Source organism: Schistocerca piceifrons, chromosome 5 (assembly GCF_021461385.2).
Source record: "Schistocerca piceifrons isolate TAMUIC-IGC-003096 chromosome 5, iqSchPice1.1, whole genome shotgun sequence".
NCBI classification, from domain to species: domain Eukaryota; kingdom Metazoa; phylum Arthropoda; class Insecta; order Orthoptera; family Acrididae; genus Schistocerca; species Schistocerca piceifrons.
In genome coordinates this window covers 158793854-158813194 of record NC_060142.1, presented here as the reverse complement: position 1 = coordinate 158813194, position 19341 = coordinate 158793854, and the positions used below count along the sequence as shown (strand labels likewise).

Genomic DNA, 19341 nt, shown 5'->3' with positions numbered 1-19341 from the left:
CAAGGGATCACCAATTTAGTATTGGAGGGCAGTGTGGAGGGTAAAAATCGTAGGGGGAGACCAAGAGATGAATACACAAAGCAGATTCAGAAGGATGTAGGTTGCAGTAGGTACTGGGAGATGAAGAAGCTTGCACAGGATAGAGTAGCATGGAGAGCTGCATCAAACCAGTCTCAGGACTGAAGACCACCACCACAACAACAACAACAACAACATATCACTCACCATTTTGACTAACAACTGATTGTTGAAGCCCATACATAACTTATGAAACAACTAATTAGTGTTGCCAAGCAGTCCCCAGTTTGGTAACTTTGGGTTTACAAAAAATTAAGGCAGCTAATGTTGGCTGAGCTCCTTCAAACACTTTCCTATTTGGTAACAATGTAGAGCATATGTGAAGCTGAGAGATTACTGTGTTACCCAATTCACAATCACAATAAGCTGGATCACAGTTTCAAATTACCATTATATCTCTCCTAATCTCATGACAGGATTGGCTTCTAATGGCAAGAAGAAAATCTTTTGTGTCGACATGTTCTAGTGCATCTAGTCAGTCAAAAAGTGTAAAACCAAATTTTATACCATTCTCAAAATACACTGACTTCTTACACCTTTGAAACTTTTTGAGTACCCAGTTTGATCCACACTGAAGATACTTATTCCAATGTTTGGTTGATAATACAAGGGCAATGTATCCCCACAAAACACGCAGATGGTCAGTCACAATTAATTTTACAACACTCAAGTGTGACTTTAGGCAGGATCTATGCATTTTAAGAGTAATCTGTTTTATGTTACGAACTGCAGAATCATTTTACAACTCTAGTCAAAGGAAATTAATATATTTTATCATGTGTGAGTTGTGCTTGCATGAATGCGGGAGTGCTGTCTACTTTAGGAGGAGGTCTTTTAGACGAAATCTCTTTGTTGTGCCTGTCTGCAACTCAACATCTCCTCTACACGGTGACTAGCAATCTATCCTTTTCATAATACTGTGAGATGACTTACATGTGTATAAAAGTCAAATAATGTCTTCAACATGACCATACTTGTAACCACACTTTTGCAAGACGATTTGATATACAATATTTGGAAAAACTGTCTTGCGAGAATGATAGTCAATACTTGATATTATATTCTACTTCACATATGAATATAAAATGACTATTTTTTGTTGTGTGTCATGAAATTTTGTTGTACTGCCAGTCAGCTATATAAATACTTAATGAGGAAAGTCTTAAAGATGTACTTACCTCACAAAGTTTATCAAGAAGTCTGGCAAAATCACAAACATTACATTGAGCCACCTCTGAAACAGTTCCTTCTTTGCTAGTACAACTTCATTTTGTGGTTCTGGTACAAGATAATTTGGTTGCAAAAACCTTGCAGCTTTAAATGAAGTGTTAACAACTGCAGCGGATGGAGATTTTTCTGATGGTGTGGATGAGCAATGTGCTTTCAGAAGATGCAACAGATTTCCTGCAACAAAAGATGCAATATTTGTGATCAATTAATACTTATGTAGTTGTAACTTGTATTATTTCATTTCTGACAACTGAAATAAATAAAAAGAAGACAATATTAGAAAAAAATCCAAATGCTGAAAATCTGCAGCTATTCTATGTCTTCGCATTACAATACAAATCAAAGAATATTACTATACTGTGACTTCCACGGTATATCGAAAGTGTTGCCAAATAAATCGCAGCACTTTTTTGTCCTCAGATATATTTCTATCCTATGTATTTTAAACCATCACGAATTCAGTAAAATATATTTGCAATTGCTTATAACATTCTCACTACAGCTGTTATAAAACTTTAAGTATACCATTTCATACTTCACTACGTATATTTCAGGAGAATGATAATACTTGATATCTACAGAAGTGAAACACTTGTGGCAGAAAAATATAAGTTAAGTCTCCAGAATTATGAGTTTTCAAACAAGATATGTTATCCCATACAGGTGTACATGAGGTAAACTGCAGTGGCAGTCAATCTGGTTCTTACCACGCACTACCGTATTTACTCGAATCTAAGCCCCACTCGAATCTAAGCCGCACCTGAAAAATGAGACTCGAAATCAAGGAAAAAGCAAATTTCCCTAATCGAAGCCGCACCTGAAATTTGAGACTCAAAATTCAAGGGGAGAGAAAAGTTTTTGGCCGCACCTCCAAATCGAAACAAAGTTTGTTCATTGTAATATGAGACACAATTTAGGTCGAATGAATGACGATACAGCTACAGTAGTTTGGTTCGAGTCGTAAGCTTAGCAGTTAAGCTTTACCAGGTAGCCATTGCTATGCGTCAAGCGCTCCGTCCGTATTTATTCGGGTACCCTTCCTTTTTCACGTGATTCGTCTGGTTTGAATTGATTGATTATTTTTCTTTGATCCGATAAGTGCCGTTCTCTTTGTTATAGGTGTTTACGTCACTCTATGCTGAAAATGCATTACTGTACTGTGTTTTTTTTAAAAAAAAGAGAGAGAGAGAGAGAGAGAGAGAGAGAGAGAGAGAGAGAGAGAGAAGAATTGTCTCATAAACGAAACAATTGCAAGAGACTGCTATTTGTTGTTACTTACACTGCTGCTTTCTTTGATAATGATCAACAAGAACCAAATAATGGACTGCATATGTTAGAAGATGTTCTGAACGAGGGTTTAGCAAAAATTTTTCTCCGTTTGAAAATCTTTGCAGACGCCTCTTTAGTACATTACATTCTGCACAGAAATTAGAGTCATCTTAGATTTAAAAATCTAGTCAATTGCCGTGCTTCATGTCTGATTGTATCACTATTAGGCATAAGAATAATACGAATATAAGCATGACATGATATGTATATTCTTCCGCGTTTGCTGTTGTCTCACTCTAGTTTCGTAGTTTACTAGGCAGACAGGATTTAAATGAGATAGCAGCAAACATGAAAGAATACATGGAAAAATGTTTATATTCGTATTATACTTATGGTGAAGAGAATACTGCATGTGATTCACAGTTTGTATTAGCAACCATCTCTTCTCACAGGTAGGAAAAAATTCAGAACGTCAAGTTGTCCATATTGATAAACATCCCAAACAGTCTTGCTAGTCGGATTTTCGTAGTACATTGAAATGCTGCGACATTCGAAGATGAACAATACGGTATTTGTATTTACTTCGTTGGATAATGTATGGAAATGCAGTGGTCGAAACTCGAGGCGGAGAAAAAAAAAGCTTGTCTTCCACCTTTTTGTTTTAATTTTGTTTACTGACGCAGAGGTTTTGGCGCCAGTATTTATCTTTGTGCCTGCAAAGCATGCCTGTGTAGCGCTACATATAATCGACGGCAGAAATTGGTTGTGGCGGCACCTACCAACATTTTTCAGAACTTACGCTTACTTTACACTTGATTCTAAGCCGCAGGTGGTTTTTTGGATTACAAAAACAGGAAAAAAAGTGTGGCTTAGATTCGAGTAAATACGGTAGTGAGTGTTCCAGCTTTTGCTATCAGTAGTATGCAGTAGGAATTTTAAAAAACATTTTATTAGCTTTCCATAAAATTTTGACATTGATAATTTAGTAATGTATTATTATTATTATTATTATATGCTTTTACTTGCTGTAATTCTGCTTTATGAATTTTTTAAAGTAAAGTTACTTCCCTACTTTATAAGGCACTGTCACTGTGGAATTTGTGGGTGGTCAGAAAATTTAAAACTCCCCCCAACCTACCTTTTCTCTTCTATTTCTCTCTCCCTTCTTCCACCTGCTTCATTACACTCTTTCCCTTTTCCACCTGCCTCCTCCCACCCTGTACCTCTTCCATCTGACTCTTCACACTCTGTACCTCTTCCCCTGCCTCCCCACAACCCCTCTTACTTCCACCTGCCTCTGCACACCTTGTCCCTCTCACTCTTCACACCCTCTTTCTTTTCCACCTTCCCACTACCTCACTCCATCTTCCACTGGCCTCCTACACTTTACATAAATGTTACAACTAAGAAAGACACAAAGTAAGTGAGTGGTAGGTAAAAAAGGTTGTGGAGCCCTGATCTAGTGGATAATGTAGGAAGCTCCATGTGGCTACTATCTATATAAACATTGAAATGCCAGATGACTGTAGCAAGATGGATGAAGACATGCAGAGGGTTGATTGGTCCAGGGAATGACAGCTGAAGTCTAAAAGTAAACAAAGTAACATGCAAAAATATGCAGAGGTACGCGTTACTGTTTCATTACTCCTCTACATACATTTTAAACATGGATGTATGTATAGATGCGTGTTCCACATCTCTTCCTATACCACTGATTCAACTTCAGTCAAAATTCTTACACTTAACACTTATTGTTTGGAAAGGGACACTGTGGCTGACAACCCCGTACTTCCCAAGGTGGGGGTGGTAATGGTGTGACATAAGTGAGGGTGAGGAGGAGATGAACAAGAGAGAAGGGGGAGGAGGGTAAAGCGTAGGAGACAAGTGGAAGATGAAATGGGGTAGTTTTCACGTGGAAAAGGAAGAGGGTGTGAAGAGGAAGAAGGAAAAGATGTGAGGAGGCACGTGCAAGTGAGAGTGGGTGTGAGGTGGCAGGGGAAGAGGTATCAAATGTGAGGAGTCAGATGGAAGAGGTACAGGGTATGAGGAGTCAGATGGAAGAGGTACAGGGTATGAGGAGGCAGCTGGAAAAGGGACGGAATGTAATAAAGCAGGTGGAAGAAGGGAAAGAAAAATAGAAAGGGAAAGGTAGATTATGGGAGAGTTTTAAATTTTCCTTATTATTTGGTGTGTGTGTTTTAAATTTTTCCTTATTATTTGGCACGTGTGTGTGTGTGTGTGTGTGCGCGCGCGCTCTATTTGATGGTGTTGCGGGGTGGCTGGCAAAGACGGTGACATGTCAGGCCAACTCTGACACACATGAAGCAACTTCTACCAAATATTGCACACATATCACTTGCGATCTTGAAAAGGACTGCTGTGACAGTAAGACCACAAAGGATTCCCATGACTGAAGGTGGGGATGGGGGTGGTAATGAAGAGACCTAACATAAAAGCATGACTCAGGGACATCAGCAGCAATGCCAACAAAATTTGGTATATACTTGACTCATTTTCTGGATAAAAGTTGTCTGGTATTAAGATACCGATCTATTCCTAAGGATGGGGATGGGGATGGGAATGAGGATGAGAAGGTGATGCAGGTAAACATGTTCTAATGAAATCTGTTGATATTTCTTTCTCATACTTAGCTGACTTGGAATACTTTACAAAGCATAATTTGTCTCTAACTTATAACCATGTTTGATTCCATTGGAAGCATTGTGCACAGTGACTAGTAAATTTCAAAAAAGGAAAAGGAATTCAGCAATCCATCAGTCCAATCTGTATTTTTAATCCAAATCTAGATTTCAGCTATTGAACAGAAGGAGACAGGGAATGGCCTGCACAGTGAAGTAGAAGTTAATATCATTTGAGTTGTGATGTGCAGCAATTCAGCGGCTGTGTGATCAAGTTGGCACAGTCTGGCCATGGCCATTCATGCTAATAGACAGTTTGTTACCTGCCTTGCACACATAGAATCCTGTAAAGTAATTGGAGCTCAGCTGATATGTGTAACATGGCTACTTTCATACATGTCCCTGCCTTTTAGTGCAGGGAAATGGTTGCAACTGGGCTGTGGAAGGAATTGCTGGGCTTATAAAGGACCTTCTCTCCTTTACTCGTCCTCTGCATGGGAAACACTTCTTCACCATGCACCCCACTGATAAAAGACAACCAAAAGCCCAGATATAATCTCATTTAAAACGGTTCCAATTTCCCTCCATTCATAATCCACTGTCATCCCCTGGTAACCTTTCAGGGATTCCTCAATGCTAACCTCACCTCACCTTCTTTTTCCTACATCTCTCTCCTGTGACTCCAACATCACTCCTATGAAACTCACAGCTATATGTAAGCTGAAAACCAATACAGATCTTATAGTCCTTTCTGTGGACAAAGAACCACACAGTGGTCTTGAATCATAGTGACTATACGTTGAGGTAACTGCCAACTTTCTGACACCTCTGCATACAAACATTACAACCAAGTTCCCAACCCACAAGTCCAACATAAGGCCTTATGTCCATCCCAAAACTTGACCCCGAACCCATCTTCCTCCTCTTGCCCCCCCCCCCCCCCCCCCCGTACTCCTAACCTTTTATCTACTCCCCCAAACCCACAAATCTCTCTGCTTGTTGTCCTACTGCAGCTGAGTGCAACGCCCTCAGACAACAAATCTTCACACCTGTTGGCCAACACCTTCAAACTGTTGTCCATCACATCCCACCCTATATCCAAGATAATGCTCCCTTCCTTCACCGCCTGTCCATAGTTCTTGTCCCCTCATCACCAGACTCCTTGTTGGTCGCTATATATGTGACATCCTTAAATACCAACACCTTCTACACCCATGACCTTGTGGCCATGGAACACTACCTTTCCCTGATACCAAATCCACCACTACTTTCTTAAACCTCCTTGGCAACCATATCCTGACCCACAGTTATTTCACTCTCAAAAGGAAATACAAACAAAAATGTTGTACTGACATGGGTACTCACGTGGCACAATTCTATGCCAACTTATTTATTGGCCACCTGGAGGAATCCTTCCTATCCAGTAAACACCTAATTCTTTGTCCGGTTCATATTCATTGGTGACATTTTCATGATCTGGACTCAGAAAAGATCCCTCAACACCCACTCACAAACCCACTTCACATTATCTCAATGAACCATCTTCCTCAATGTCAATATCCACTCTTAGATAGTTTCATAAATACAACTGTCCATATCAGGTGCATTAGCCAACAGTACATCCACTTTGACAGCTGTAGCTTATTCAATGTCAAAGAGTCTCTTCCCGGCAGCCTCGCCACCCGTGGATGCATCTACAGGAGAAAGCCCACATCCATCACCAGGGCTTTGACTAGCTCTCATCGTGCCCCTAGATAAGGGATATCCTACCCACACCTCTCTAAGTACTTTTGCCCACTCACCCAACCTGCAGGATATCCTTGACTGTTCCTATTTCAATCCTGCTGCCAATCATCCAACCCATGGGTCATTCACTTGTGATCAGATCAGGTGCAAGACATGTCCCACATGCCAACCCATTACCTTTCATTGCAATCCAGTGACAGGTATTTCCTGGCCAGTACAAGGCAGGCCACAGGTGAAAGCAGCCATGTTATGTCTCAACTATGCCGCAATTACTGTACAGCATTCTTTGTGGACATGACAACCAACCAATTGTTTACTTGCATGACTGGACACAGCCAAAAAGTGGTGAACCACAAACAGGGTGTCTACGTGGACAAGCAAAAACAATTCCCGGATTTCACGGTTAAAAACACTATTTCTTCCGGATGAAATTACGTATAAAGCGGGTGAAAATACATCCGTGTCAAGTAACAGTATACTTTCCCTCGGAGCTGTAAAACCTATCAGTACTTTGAATCGTAAAGGTCTTATACCGGCGGAGGATGTCCCAGCACTTTAGGAAACGAAATCCAGGAAAAACAATGGGTTTGGAAAGTTGTTTGACGTGAGACAATATGCACAGAGTTTATTTACGTATTGCGAAAGTATATACACAAATACCACAAATTACGACACGGTAGCTTCCAAAACTCTAAAATAGAGATTGCGCTGAGTGATGCACTTTTGTCAGCCAGTCATAGCTCATGTCATGTGATCTCGCTAGCGAATGACGGCAGTTATTCAGAGCATGAGACCTGCGAGAAAGACAGGCCGCGGCGCATACGTTACAAAGATAGGCCGAGCTTGCTCAACTCAGCAAAGTGCGTTTCTACACCGGTTAAATCATAAGTACATGTGTATGTACAAACGAGAATTGCATCGTCTATTGGCACCCACTGTTATTAGTCCTACAATGATAGGAAGTCCGTAGGCCTACTGACGGGCTCTAATTTGGCAATTAAAATCGTGCCAAAATGATTATCAGTTGCGTAGAAAAGTCGAAGTCTTCTGGCATGAAGAGATTTGTGACATTGTTCAGTAACACATTATGCACATTTTTTTGAAGGTCAATTACACTTTTTGCCATCGATTGCATAATTTTTTATCTATGAAAGAACAACATTAAATATGAAAACTAACTTGAAGCTCGGTCTTTTTTTAGCATGTGTTACACGTTAAGTCATACCAAATACAAATGTGCCAGTAAAATTTTAAATAGTGGCATAAATGACTTATCTTCTGGGCCCGACATTTTTCAAATGGCAGATCCTCAAAGTGTTACATTTTGAATGAGAGTTATAACGCCCTGTGATTTAAGAAATTCTCTGCACATTCTCACACGTAACATAAATCATCTTGCGTGGAAATTTACTTTGAAAGTAACGCATCTCAAGCCACTATTCGTAATATTTTCTGTTGATCTGTTAGAAATGTAAACAATTGTGACGTCACACACATCGAATGCACGTTAGTTGTTACGGACGTACTGCATAATCTTCGACCTAAAGCCTTTGACACTTTCCGGTGTCGGCACTTTGGTCTGTGCATTGTGTAAATTACCCATTTTCTATGCAACTAAACTTTTATTTTGGTGTTATACTCTGATTTACGTTTCATTGCTGCAGTATTATTCAGCAGTAGTGGACTAAAGTACTTTGTCAGCGTATCAGATCTTACACGTCAAACCAACAAAACTTTAACTAAAATCTAAAACAATGAAAAATCCCGGAATTCTAAAAAATTCCCGGGTTTTTCCCGGATGAAAAAATTCCCGGGTTTTTCCCGGATGAAAAAATTCCCGGGTTTTTCCCGGATCTCCCGGGCCGTATACACCCTGACAAATTTGACAATCCAGTTGCCAAACATGGTGGACATAAGAACACAAATGACTTCAACATCTGCTTCACTGTGTGGGAACAGTCTCTCCAGCAAATCCTGCTCTCTCACAATCCCCCCTCACCTAAACTGTTTTCCACTGCCTCACCTTACCTTTCCCCTTCTCTCTACTGTCCACACCATTCCTTCCCCATCCAGACCATGTACTGCCTTCTCTCACCACTCTTCTTCCACCTACAGCCTCCCCCCTCCCATTGTGCGCATTCTCTTATTCTCTCTTCTCCTACTCCTCTACCCCTCTCCCTCACCTCTATTTCTACTTCATCATCTCCACCCCCAACTCACAAAAAAATCACTCTATCTATCTTCCTTAGATGCTTTGCCCTCAGAATTCCTTTCATCTTGTTGTGCAGCCACTGAGCCATCTGTTGAAAGATCTTCCTCATACTATTCAATTGCCCTGCACTATTTGTGAATCAATCCCTACCCCTTCCCACCTCCATCAGCCCAAACAACTTGATAATCAATAACTAGCCTCGCCATGAAAAATGTTAAAATGTATGAATTCCCAAGGGACCAAATTGCTGAGGTCATCAGTCCCTGGACTTACACACTACTAAAACTAACTAACACTAAGAATGACACACACAACCATCCCTGAGTGAGGACTTGAACCTCCAGTAGGAAGTGCCGCGCAATCCGACATGGCGCCTTAAAACTGCGTGGCTCTCTACCATGTCCATGGAGTCTGTAGTGTGTGTGTGTGTGTGTGTGTGTGTGTGTGTGTGTGTGTGTGTGTTCAGGGATATGACAAAAACCATCATTCAAAGCAAAAAAGTTTCATAAACATGGGCTCTAAAATGCTATGAACACTTCATCATCTTCAATACTGTGAACCAAATCTCTTCTACTGCAGGCATTTTGCTACCCACATTTCATGCAGAGGTAATATGGACCAAAACAAGACACCATGGTTTCCAAACTGGATTGCTCCGAGTCATGAGTACTTGTTCAGTAGTGAGATGAACAAGTGCTCATAGCTCTTAAGGTATGCACTTTCAAGCTCACGTATAATGGCCATTTTTTCACTTGTTTTTTGTCCAACCTACAACCTCTCAAAATATGGCAAGCAAAGAGCTGCAGTAGAGGAGAGTTGTTTCGCAGTGTTGAAGTTGAAGTAGTGCTTGTAGGCCTCAAAGTAAGCATTTTACAACCTATATTTACAAGACTTTTTTGCTCTGAATGATCATTCCTGTCATATCCCTGAATACTGACCATTCCTCCTGGGACACCCTTTATATGGGGCATCCAATGCACAACTGAATCAAGTCACAATAACAAAGTTTTGAGAAAAAAAGATAAAGTTTTTGCTGAATAATTAATTACTCAAAAAAGAATTTAAATGTTCTAATACGCTACCTTAAATAGAAAAGTAAAATTTTGGACTTTATTCTTTCATGCACTGGATAGCACATGTATCTTCCTCTATATTCTTGTCTTCAGGGTTTTTTTTTTTTTTTTTTTTTTTTTTTTTTTTGCCGGCCGCGGTGGGTTCTAGGCGCGCAGTCCGGAACCGAGTGACTGCTACGGTCGCAGGTTCAAATCCTGCCTCGGGCATGGATGTGTATGATGTCCTTAGGTTAGTTAGGTTTAAGTAGTTCTAAGTTCTAGGGGACTGATGACCACAGCTGTTAAGTCCCATAGTGCTCAGAGCCATTTGAGCCATTTTTTTTAAACATTTTTTTAATCTATAATTATAATTTTATTCACTGGATAACAAGTCGTAGAACTAATAGCAAGCAATCAGGTGCAGTCGGGTAAGATAGATAGCGGTAATACTTATCATCCATTTGCCACCAGCTCTTCAGATGGAGAAGAAAGAAATTACAAAACGCAACATCTGAAGAATGCCATGTTTGTCTACTTTATTAGTGGCCGAAGGTCTGCCCCATCATGGGCAATTTCCAATTTTTCAAACAGCGGGTAAGAGAATGAACCCCATAGTGTTTATCAGAGCTTTTCGCAACATGTTACCCTGCAACTATACAGAAGCACAGAAGATTCAGTTTGTTGTGGGGTACACACAGTGCAATGTTTTTTTGTGGGCAACAGATATGGCTAACAGCACCATACATACCTATGAGCAATCTGAATGGGCTTTCTTGGATAAATATTGGTCCACAGCCGTCCAAGACAGGCAATGTCGAGATTTTTTTGTCAAACCAATCACTATTCAGTAGTAAACATGGGGGACTGAGGAAGTATTATGACAAAAGCTTAAACAAAACCACGCACTGCACAAACTCAAGTTTCCCCTGGGGACATATTGAAAATACTGAAAAGTCGCCTGCCTGTCCATATCAGGGAAAAAGCTGATCACAAATGGCTCTGAGCACTATGGGGCTTAACATCTGTGGTCATCAGTCCCCTAGAACTTAGAACTACTTAAACCTAACTAACCTAAGGACATCACACACATCCATGCCCGAGGCAGGATTCGAACCTGCGACCGTAGCGGTCACTCGGTTCCAGACTGAAGAGCCTAGAACCGCACGGCCACACCGGCCAGCCAAGCTGATCACTACACCTGAAAATTATATAAGAGTATTCCTTTTCCGTACTCAAGTCGACTGACCTAATCTATGAAGAGAGGTCATCGCAGCCACAGAACATTAATATGCAATGTGCACCTCCACAAAATAGTCAACAGCAGAATGGCAATGGTGGCAATAACCGACATGGCACCTGCACACCCCGTGCAACACCAATAATACAAAAATTAAGTATGGTAACAGCGGAAATCAAAAGTAAAAATGATGCTTCAAAGGAAGCCACAAACAGAATTACAATAGACTGACATATATTGAACAGAGGGACTGTGGCCAACAAGTTCATAATGCATCCCCTGCAGGTAGCAATAACTAGTACAGTAACTGGCAGGAACTGACAGCAAACAGACCATCTGGCCGCCTTCCACCTGGTAATTACAATCAACGAAATATTTATATATCCAGTGGAGTTCAAGGTCAAGGAGACTTTAATTCCAGGGCAATACAGGAAACGAACTGGCGAGGTCAAACTCACAACATGCAGGTAGTTTAAGTTACTCACAATGAATAGGTTAATCCCCGACCAATCAGGAAAACTCGAACAGGTAACAATAATACCTCACTTGCAGACCAATAATAGGGGTGGGGGCACATAATTTATTCCAAATTACTTTCCCAGGTAAGACCAAGGGGTGGATATAAAAGAAGAACTGTGTTGGGAAGATACTAACAACTTAAACAAGGATAAATAGGAGTCAGTGCCAGCTGTAATTATAGAAGTACCTGTGGTACTATCATTGCATTGACTAATGTAATATCACAAGGTCCGTTTAACGAGCTGCAAAGATGTTATATACCAACCTTTTCAGTGCAGAATTGTATTCTGACAGCAGTGGGGAGCAAGTCAATCTGCTATACAATTTTATCCCGCCTTTATATACTCAATAATACGTAACCCACTTCCAAACCATAACCAAAAAATTTTTTTTTGCCGCTTTCAACACTACCGCTGCTATAAAATCCACCGTTTATAGTTCACAAACAGTTCCTTTCACATTTTAAACAACCATTTCGGCTATTTCTAATAACTTTCGCTTTATTTCCATTTCCGTTTTTCCCACATTACTGATAATTTTTAGCCGCTTCCCACAGGTTTTAATGTCATTATTTCTTCGTCAGACAATTGTTAGCCTCATTTTCATAATCTGCCACCACAAAACCACTCCTTTTAATACATTACACGCAGTTTTTTCGAAATTTTCCCGAATTTCTCCGTCCTTTAATGTGTTTTGGCAGCAACACAACCACCTAACCTTTGTGCACATCGTTGTCTACCCACCCAAGTCCAACATAGCCCAGTCTGACGAAGAAATAATGACGTTAAAACCTGTTAACCCCATTTTCGTAATCTTTCACCACAACACCACTCCTTTTAAAACATTTACACGTTTTTTCGAAATTTTCTCGAATTTCTCCATCCTTTTACGTGTTTTAGCGGCAACACAACCACCTAACCTTCATGCACATCGCTGTCTACCAACCCAAGTTCACCACAGGATCAACTTAACCATCACTTTTTCGCCTTTTTTCATACCAGATCTCCAGTTACTTTCTAGTTCACCCTTATCTCTCCCCATATATTTTTATCTTTCATTTTCATTTCAACCTCATGTTACACTTTCCACCTTCTAATACCATGTCACCCTCACAACACCCCCACAACGACCCCATTAAGTTTTATTTACATTCCCTCCGCAAACATGCCTTCACCCTAGCGAGATTACGCTCGCATATTTTATTTTCTCAGGCTTGTCTGACATTTGGCATAACCCCCAAAGGCCTCACACTGAAAGTTCCCATCTCTGGCTGCAACCCTTCTTTCCATCAGTCCCTATACCAGTTCCAAACTGAACAATCCATTGCCCTCACCCACCTAATCCTTCACCTACACATCAACTCAGCCAATGAACACACCCGTCAACTCCTACCGTTAATAAAAGTCCTCAATCTTTCCTCTCCCACATCCACACCAGCCATTCAGAGCATCCTCCTACAGGCCAACCGCAAATTAGAACAACATGCCACCCTTCACCTCAAAAAACTATCCAATCTCCTGGTTTCCCACCTCCGGAAAGGCAACTCACTCACCCTTCAAAATTTTTCCAGCAAACCTCAACCACCTCTCATTGCACACAAACCCAGTCTCTCCCATCTACTCAGTCTCCCACTTCCAGCTCCACTCCCTCCAAAACCTCAAAATTCCAATCAACACAATCTGGCACCACAACACCCTAATTCAGTAGTTAACCTTTCCTCCAAACCTCTCTCCCAATCCGAAACCTCTGTCCTATCCAAAGGCCTCACCTTCAGCCCCACTCCCAGATTCAACCAAACAGCCCTCGTCAAAGATTTACTGCCCTACACTCGTACTCTCTGCTGGAAGTATCACTTTGCCACGAAGAAAAATGATCCTAATCCTACCCCTAATGATCCAACTCCCCAAGACACTATCCAAATTGAACCCTGCCTGGAACAGTTCCGTCCTCCGTCACAGCGGGACCCACCTCCTCTTCCTCACAATCACCCTCTCCAAATCTTCCAGGAATTTCTGACTTCCAGCCTTGCCTCTCAATCCTTCTTAAAAAACCTTAATCCTACTCCCAACATCACCACTGCTGAAGCCCAGGCTATCCGTGATCTGAAGGCTGACCGGTCCATTGTCATTCTTCCGGCGGACAAGGGTTCCACGATCGTGGTACTTGATCGTCGGGAGTATGTGGCTGAGGGACTGCGTCAGCTTTCAGACAACACCACATACAAAGTTTGCCAAGGTAATCCCATTCCTGAAGTCCAGGCAGAGCTTCAAGGAATCCTCAGAACCTTAGGCCCCATACAAAACCTTTCACCTGACTCCATCCACCTTCTGACCCCACCGACTCCCCGCACCCCTACCTTCTTCCTAAAATTCACAAACCCAATCACCCCGGCCGCCCCATTGTAGCTGGTTACCAAGCCCCCACAGAACGTATCTCTGCCTACGTAGATCAACACCTTCAACCCATTACGTGCAGTCTCCCATCCTTCATCAAAGACACCAACCACTTTCTCGAACGCCTGGAATCCTTACCCAATCCGTTACCCCCAGAAACCATCCTTGTAACCATTGATGCCACTTCCTTATACACAAATATCCCGCACGTCCAGGGCCTCGCTGCGATGGAGCACTTCCTTTCACGCCGATCACCTGCCACCCTACCTAAAACCTCTTTCCTCATTACCTTAGCCAGCTTCATCCTGACCCACAACTTCTTCACTTTTGAAGGCCAGACATATCAACAATTAAAGGGAACAGCCATGGGTACCAGGATGGCCCCCTCGTACGCCAACCTATTCAGGGGTTGCTTAGAGGAAGCCTTCTTGGTTACCCAGGCCTGCCAACCCAAAGTTTGGTACAGATTTATTGATGACATCTTCATGATCTGGACTCACAGTGAAGAAGAACTCCAGAATTTCCTCTCCAACCTCAACTCCTTTGGTTCCATCAGATTCACCTGGTCCTACTCCAAAACCCATGCCACTTTCCTTGACGTTGACCTCCACCTGTCCAATGGCCAGCTTCACACGTCCGTCCACATCAAACCCACCAACAAGCAACAGTACCTCCATTATGACAGCTGCCACCCATTCCACATCAAACGGTCCCTTCCCTACAGCCTAGGTCTTCGTGGCAAACGAATCTGCTCCAGTCCGGAATCCCTGAAGCATTACACCAACAACCTGACAACAGCTTTTGCATCCCGCAACTACCCTCCCGACCTGGTACAGAAGCAAATAACCAGAGCCACTTCCTCATCCTCTCAAACCCAGAACCTCCCACAGAAGAACCACAAAAGTGCCCCACTTGTGACAGGATACTTTCCGGGACTGGATTAGATTCTGAATGTGGCTCTCCAGCAGGGATACGACTTCCTCAAATCCTGCCCTGAAATGAGATCCATCCTTCATGAAATCCTCCCCACTCCACCAAGAGTGTCTTTCCGCTGTCCACCTAACCTTCGTAACCTGTTAGTTCATCCCTATGAAATCCCCAAACCACCTTCCCTACCCTCTGGCTCCTACCCTTGTAACCGCCCCCGGTGTAAAACCTGTCCCATGCACCCTCCCACCACCACCTACTCCAGTCCTGTAACCCGGAGGGTGTACACGATCAAAGGCAGAGCCACGTGTGAAAGCACCCACGTGATCTACCAACTGACCTGCCTACACTGTGACGCATTCTATGTGGGAATGACCAGCAACAAACTGTCCATTCGCATGAATGGACACAGGCAGACAGTGTTTGTTGGTAATGAGGATCACCCTGTGGCTAAACATGCCTTGGTGCACGGCCAGCACATCTTGGCACAGTGTTACACCGTCCGGGTTATCTGGATACTTCCCACTAACACCAATCTATCCGAACTCCGGAGATGGGAACTTGCTCTTCAATACATCCTCTCTTCCCGTTATCCACCAGGCCTCAATCTCCGCTAATTTCAAGTTGCCGCCACTCATACCTCACCTGTTATTCAACAACATCTTTGCCTCTGCCTCGACTGACATCTCTGCCCAAACTCTTTGTCTTTAAATATGTCTGCTTGTGTCTGTATATGTGTGGATGGATATGTGTGTGTGTGCGAGTGTATACCCGTCCTTTTTTCCCCCTAAGGTAAGTCTTTCCGCTCCCGGGATTGGAATGACTCCTTACCCTCTCCCGTAAAACCCACATCCTTTCGTCTTTCCCTCTCCTTCCCTCTTTCCTGATGAGGTAACAGTTTGTTGCGAAAGCTTGAATTTTGTGTGTATGTTTGTGTTTGTTTGTGTGTCTGTCGACCTGCCAGCACTTTCATTTGGTAAGTCACTACATCTTTGTTTTTAAATATATTTTTCCTACGTGGAATGTTTCCCTCTATTATAACCATTAAAGAAAGAATTATTGCAGGACTATGGTCACATTCTGAACACACTTTGAAAGATAACGAGGTCGTGCCTGTCTACAACACCTATTAATTGCAGGTGTAACCACAGAATGAATGTGGAAGGACTAAAAATGGTAAGTTGAAATAATGGACATGCTCTGAATATTTGCACTCTTATAAAAAAAAAGACTGGTTTTGATAATTAAAAAAGAGTTGATGACTTTACACAAGAGGTCACAGTATGTAGAATGTTGTTAAATGAAGCTTAAATCTAGTATTACCAAGGCAAGAAGAGGTCAAGCCATATATTAGAAAGTGCATGTTACTGATATGAGCACCAAATATGAGTATTCACTACTTATTTGAATGTTCATCTACAATATTTTCTCGGCACAACCTTCGTAGTGACATATTTCAGTATATTATACAGACAAGAGTGGTATCCTGAAGATATTGATGTAAGTTAGGTACATTGAATTACACTCACTACAGGTACTTTCAAACAAGTAATGTTGATAACTTATATGATGCTGCACTGTCAGAATTTTGAGATTAGTTCAGCGGACACTAAGTAAGTAGTTTCACAAAGATACAAAGATGTGAGCACGAAGTGTTTACTCAATTATTCTATGGCATGTAGATAATGGAACTCAGCAGCAGATAACAATAAATAAGATAAAAAAAGAACTTGCTTCTTTCCATACCCTGTCACCATTCCTTGTAGACCAGTAGATGCTTTCCTAGCAGATTTGAGAGAGGCAGGGCTAAGCATAGCTATGTCTGCTTGTGTTGGTTAACATGCAATGAAGATTTCTTCACTTTTGTTCGCAATCTGTATTTACAGGCACACGAGTCAGACGAAATGTGAGGACAGTGGTTTATACATATCAACAAAATGTATGTATGTTTATTGTCCTTTCAAAATTGAAATTGGAAAAAAAAACAATTTTAATTGCTATTCTGTGTAAGGTAATATTATTCCATGAGCTCAAAGATTAAAAGAGTTACCTGCTCATGACAGATCTGTAAGAGATAAACATCCTTTGAATGGTCAAAGAAAATTTCAAGTATTGTGTATTTAAAATGTCATAATATGTTGTTATATGCATCCTAAGGGCGAAAGCAAAATTTTAAAGGACATACAGTGGTACTGAAATGTTGTTTTCTGCGTGAGTTATAAATGCTGTAATACATGTAGATGTGACTATGTATGAATTGTAACATATATGTACCCAACGTGTCAGCAACATGTAGATATATGTTTATATATGCTTAGGTTAAATCAATGTTGAACTGTAATGCTTATTTTGTACATGTTATGTGAAATGGCATATATGTATTGACAGAGTCGATATCAAGAGGAACTATTCAGTTAGCAAACACTTGGCGTGTGCTGTAAAAAGGTTGCATTTACATGCGTGATAGTAAGTGAAGGTGCAGTTGCTTACAGTAAGCCAGACTTTTTGGTCCTTTTTTTGTTGTGAGGGATGCTAGACTTTGCAAAAACAGACATAATGTCTCATGGGATAACAGCAATCAGTGATTTTATAATGTTACTTTAAATCCGTCTTGATTGCAAATTTTTTTATTATTCATATGACCGGTTTCGGTTCATTCAGAACCATCTTCAGATCTGTAAAAATAATTATACTAATTTACTATTTCACGAAAGCAAATCTTTTTCATCCTATCTAATCAACATCAAATGTACCAGAACGTACCTGATATTTAAGTTACAGGAGTAACCCGTCAAATTCAGCAACTTTCACATGCTACGTCACATAAAATTGGTTGGCAGAGTGCACGTCATTTATATTAATTATAATACTATTACCGACAGGTCGCGTCTGGTACATTTGTTACATTCCATTTGCACATATTGTATTCAGTAGATCTTTTTTATATTAAAAATATTTAATTAAAATATGTAGATGTCAAAGCTAAAATCTGTACTTGTCAGGATTAAAAAACGGTAAAATTATCATTTTTATACGATCTAAAAGGCATAGGGCAATTTATATATCTATGGTGCTGGTGTGAACTTGTTTTCTTCTACGGTCTGCTTCCGTGGTTCCCGCCACTTTGGTGTTGTGCCGCTGTCCGCTCAGTCGTCTGCTGTCCATCGCCGCGGGCAAGAGGGCCGCACAGGAGGGCCCCGTCAACGACGCCAGGCGTTGCACGCGTCTTCCGGCTTCTCCACCGCGCACCATCTCTCATCCCTCGGCCTGGATCTCCACACGCAACAGTTGTCATCTTAGTAGGTCGTCATAAATGCTAAAATAGGCGTTATGATTAAATTCGCTTTGTTCGTTGAGGATTAAATCCGGGTCTTTATTTTTGTGGGTGTATATTTCGATCTCTTCTAAAATGTTAAGAAACCGTCCCTTGTGAGCTCTATGCAGGATACCTAAGTTGTTTTCAATATTCGTGACCGAGTGCTTTGTCGCAGCCATATGCGCCCCAAAAGCTGTTTTGTTTTGAGAGTAGGTGTGCTCCCTGAATCTGGTTTCAAAGTTCCTACCAGTCTGCCCTATATATTGTTTACAGCAGTCATTACATTTGATTTTATATACACCTGAATCCTGAAATTTATTCGTACTATTACATATTCTATGCCGGAGCTTCAATTTTAACGTGAAAGTTGCTGAATTGGACGGGTTACTCCTGTAACTTAAATATCAGGTACGTTCTGGTACATTTGATGTTGATTAGATAGGATGAAAAAGATTTGCTTTCGTGAAATAGTAAATTAGTATAATTATTTTTACAGATCTGAAGATGGTTCTGAATGAACCGAACCCGGTCATGTGAATAATAAAAAAAAAAAAAAATTGCAATCAAGACGGATTTAAAGTAACATGCTAGACTTTGCTACAAGGGACCATTCAAGGTGAAAACGTTTATTGACTAACCTGAAAATTTATGGGCTGACCTTGGACATTGAAATATGTGATGCACATCGTGGTTGCAGTACTACAGGGCAGAAATGATGGGCAT

At 41.2% G+C, this 19341-nt stretch overlaps 1 protein-coding gene across 5 annotated transcripts in view; it reads right to left on the bottom strand.

Annotated features, from left to right (window-relative positions):
• LOC124798196 (speckle targeted PIP5K1A-regulated poly(A) polymerase-like) overlaps window positions 1–19341 on the bottom strand; it is a 178280-nt gene that overhangs the window by 39105 nt on the left and 119834 nt on the right. For all 5 annotated transcript variants that reach the window (XM_047261496.1, XM_047261495.1, XM_047261499.1 and 2 more), the window contains one exon: window positions 1257–1482. In XM_047261496.1, coding sequence (XP_047117452.1) covers window positions 1257–1482 — 226 coding nt within the window. The remainder of the gene's footprint in view (window positions 1–1256; window positions 1483–19341) is intronic.